General features: G+C 41.1%; 1 protein-coding gene across 1 annotated transcript; it reads right to left on the bottom strand.

Moving 5' to 3' along the window:
• Window positions 1–2,300, bottom strand: LOC113008512 (isocitrate dehydrogenase [NADP] cytoplasmic-like; the record flags this gene model as incomplete). Its single annotated transcript, XM_026145980.1, has 5 exons — window positions 1–298; window positions 1,276–1,438; window positions 1,546–1,686; window positions 1,833–1,984; window positions 2,077–2,300. Coding segments are annotated over 5 exons (774 nt in total), but the record flags the coding sequence as incomplete, so codon positions are not given.

The raw sequence follows: 2,300 nt of genomic DNA, 5'->3' as shown, positions 1-2,300 counted from the left end.
TCTGGCTTTCTTCTGGACAAGGCATTGTTCTTGACTGACCCTCTCTGACTTTGAGTCAATCCTGGAATTCTGAGTGCACTCTTCCCTTTCCATGGGGTGGTGGGGCCCAAACTTCCAGTAACTGTGTAGGTGTTTCTGTGGGTGAGCATGTGTCTGAATGCATATGTGTCTGTGTTAAACTGCTTTGAAGGCTGGGAGATGAAATCACAGCTTGGGCTGGCTTGCCAACTTGATCTTCAGGTTCTCTGCTAATTTGTCCAGGAACTCAAAGGTGTTCAAGTAGTCAGCACGTTTCACACTGCAAACAGAGTCAGAAAACAGATGACTGTCAGCATTAAAGTATTGCAAAAGTTCAGAGATCACCGAATATGACTAATTTTGACAAATATTCAGGCTGCATTTATGAAGCTCTGTTAAGTCAAGTTCACTGTAGTCAAAATAAGTTTCGACTGCAACAACTTAGTGCTCCTTTATGCCATCAAATCTAAGGCCCATTTCTCATATGAATAAATGCGTGGTTGCTGTTTCCAAGACGAGGAATGGTGTTGAAATTTTTTTTTATTATTACAGACATACTGAGCTGCTGTAAAGGCTTATGTGAGCATACGCTCTGCCACAGTTGGGCTCTATAAACGTAAGCATATGTCTGCATCTTTTTGTACTATTAGTAAAAATTCACTGCAATTATTCAACAAGCTCATTTTTGAAATGCCAAACAATACTTAAGAGGTTGGGAGCGGTCACATCTCCCGTCACACAAAACTTGGTTGATTAATACCCAATAATTATGATTATGTTACATAGGAAAAAAGGACATGGAAAAGTAAATCATAGTAAGAGGTAAAATATATGAAACGAATATTTAATACATTAAGAGTTTTTTTCCTTTGTTTTGTTCTTTCTGCATGCTTAGTTTCTGGAGTGTGTCAAAGACAATTTTGAACATCCACCATTGTAATATTTTATATTTAGCAGAACACTATAGGAAAGAAAAAGCATAACTGCTCTATATTGAAAAGAGCTCAAACATATTTATAAACCTGAGTGAATTAAACTTTAATTTACGGATGCCCCAATCAGGTACATTTTGAAATGGAGCTGTCCTTTCCGGTCACTGTATGTGGTGGCTTCCACAAACTGGTGCCCACTCTTATGTATTTTTAATAGATTATTTCTAAGTTCTGAGACTGTATCAAGAATGTATTGTAAGATCTAATTACACACTAATCTAACAGCACAATATCCTTATATGAATGTACATTGCATATGACTAACTTTGCAAGGCCTTTGATGCAGATAGCCAAATCTTTGGTCATGAAACCAGCCTCAATGGTCTCGATGCAAACAGCCTCCAGCGCCTCCGAGAACACTCGCAGCTCGGCATTGTTATCAAGCTTTGCCCGGTGAAGCAGGCCCCGTGTCCATGCAAAGATGGAGGCTGTAGGAAACAGACACACAGTGAAAGAGCATGCATTAGATAACTAACCTAGAGACAACCTTAGAGATAAAATCACATACGATCACATTTCCACAATCTGAGCCTACCAATAGGATTGGTGGAGGTTTCCTTTCCCTGCTGGTGTAGTCTGTAATGTCGAGTCACTGTGCCATGGGCAGCCTCTGACTCTACTGTACGTCCATCAGGACAGACAAGCACACTGGTCATCATACCCAGGGAGCCGTAGCCTAAAACACAGGGACAACCAAAAACTACATTAACATCTGAATATCATTAGTCTACAGTACACTGCAATTTTTTTAGGCTTTTATTATTTAAGTTTCTGCATGGTTTTTCACATAACTTCTGATCTGAACCTCCTTTTTAAACCAACCTTGTGCCACAGAGTCAGACTGTACATCTCCATCATAGTTCTTGCAGGCCCAAATGAAGCCTCCCTCAGATTTCATGGCTTGGGCCACCATGTCATCAATGAGACGGTGCTCATACCAGATGCCCTTGGCCTCAAACTGAGCACGATACTCTCTGAAGCACACAAGAAGGTGGACAACACAGTTCTGGCCCATGTCTGCTACAAGGATGTTTGCATAAGCTGCTTGTGCATGTGCTGTCCTTACTTCTCATAGATCTCCTGAAAGATGTCTTTGAAGCGTCCATCGTACTTCTTCAGGATGGTGTTCTTGGTGCTGAGGTATAGAGGCCAGCCTTTGGACAGAGCAATCTGGAAAGAGCTATTAGCAAAATCCCTGATGGACTTATCTGTGTTGTACATTCCCAAGGCCACACCACCTGTGCCTGGATAGACACAAACAAATAGACATACAGACAGACTAAATTCACA

Source organism: Astatotilapia calliptera, chromosome 16 (genome assembly GCF_900246225.1).
Source record: "Astatotilapia calliptera chromosome 16, fAstCal1.2, whole genome shotgun sequence".
Lineage (NCBI taxonomy): Eukaryota > Metazoa > Chordata > Actinopteri > Cichliformes > Cichlidae > Astatotilapia > Astatotilapia calliptera.
This window is presented reverse-complemented; position numbering and strand designations above follow the sequence as displayed.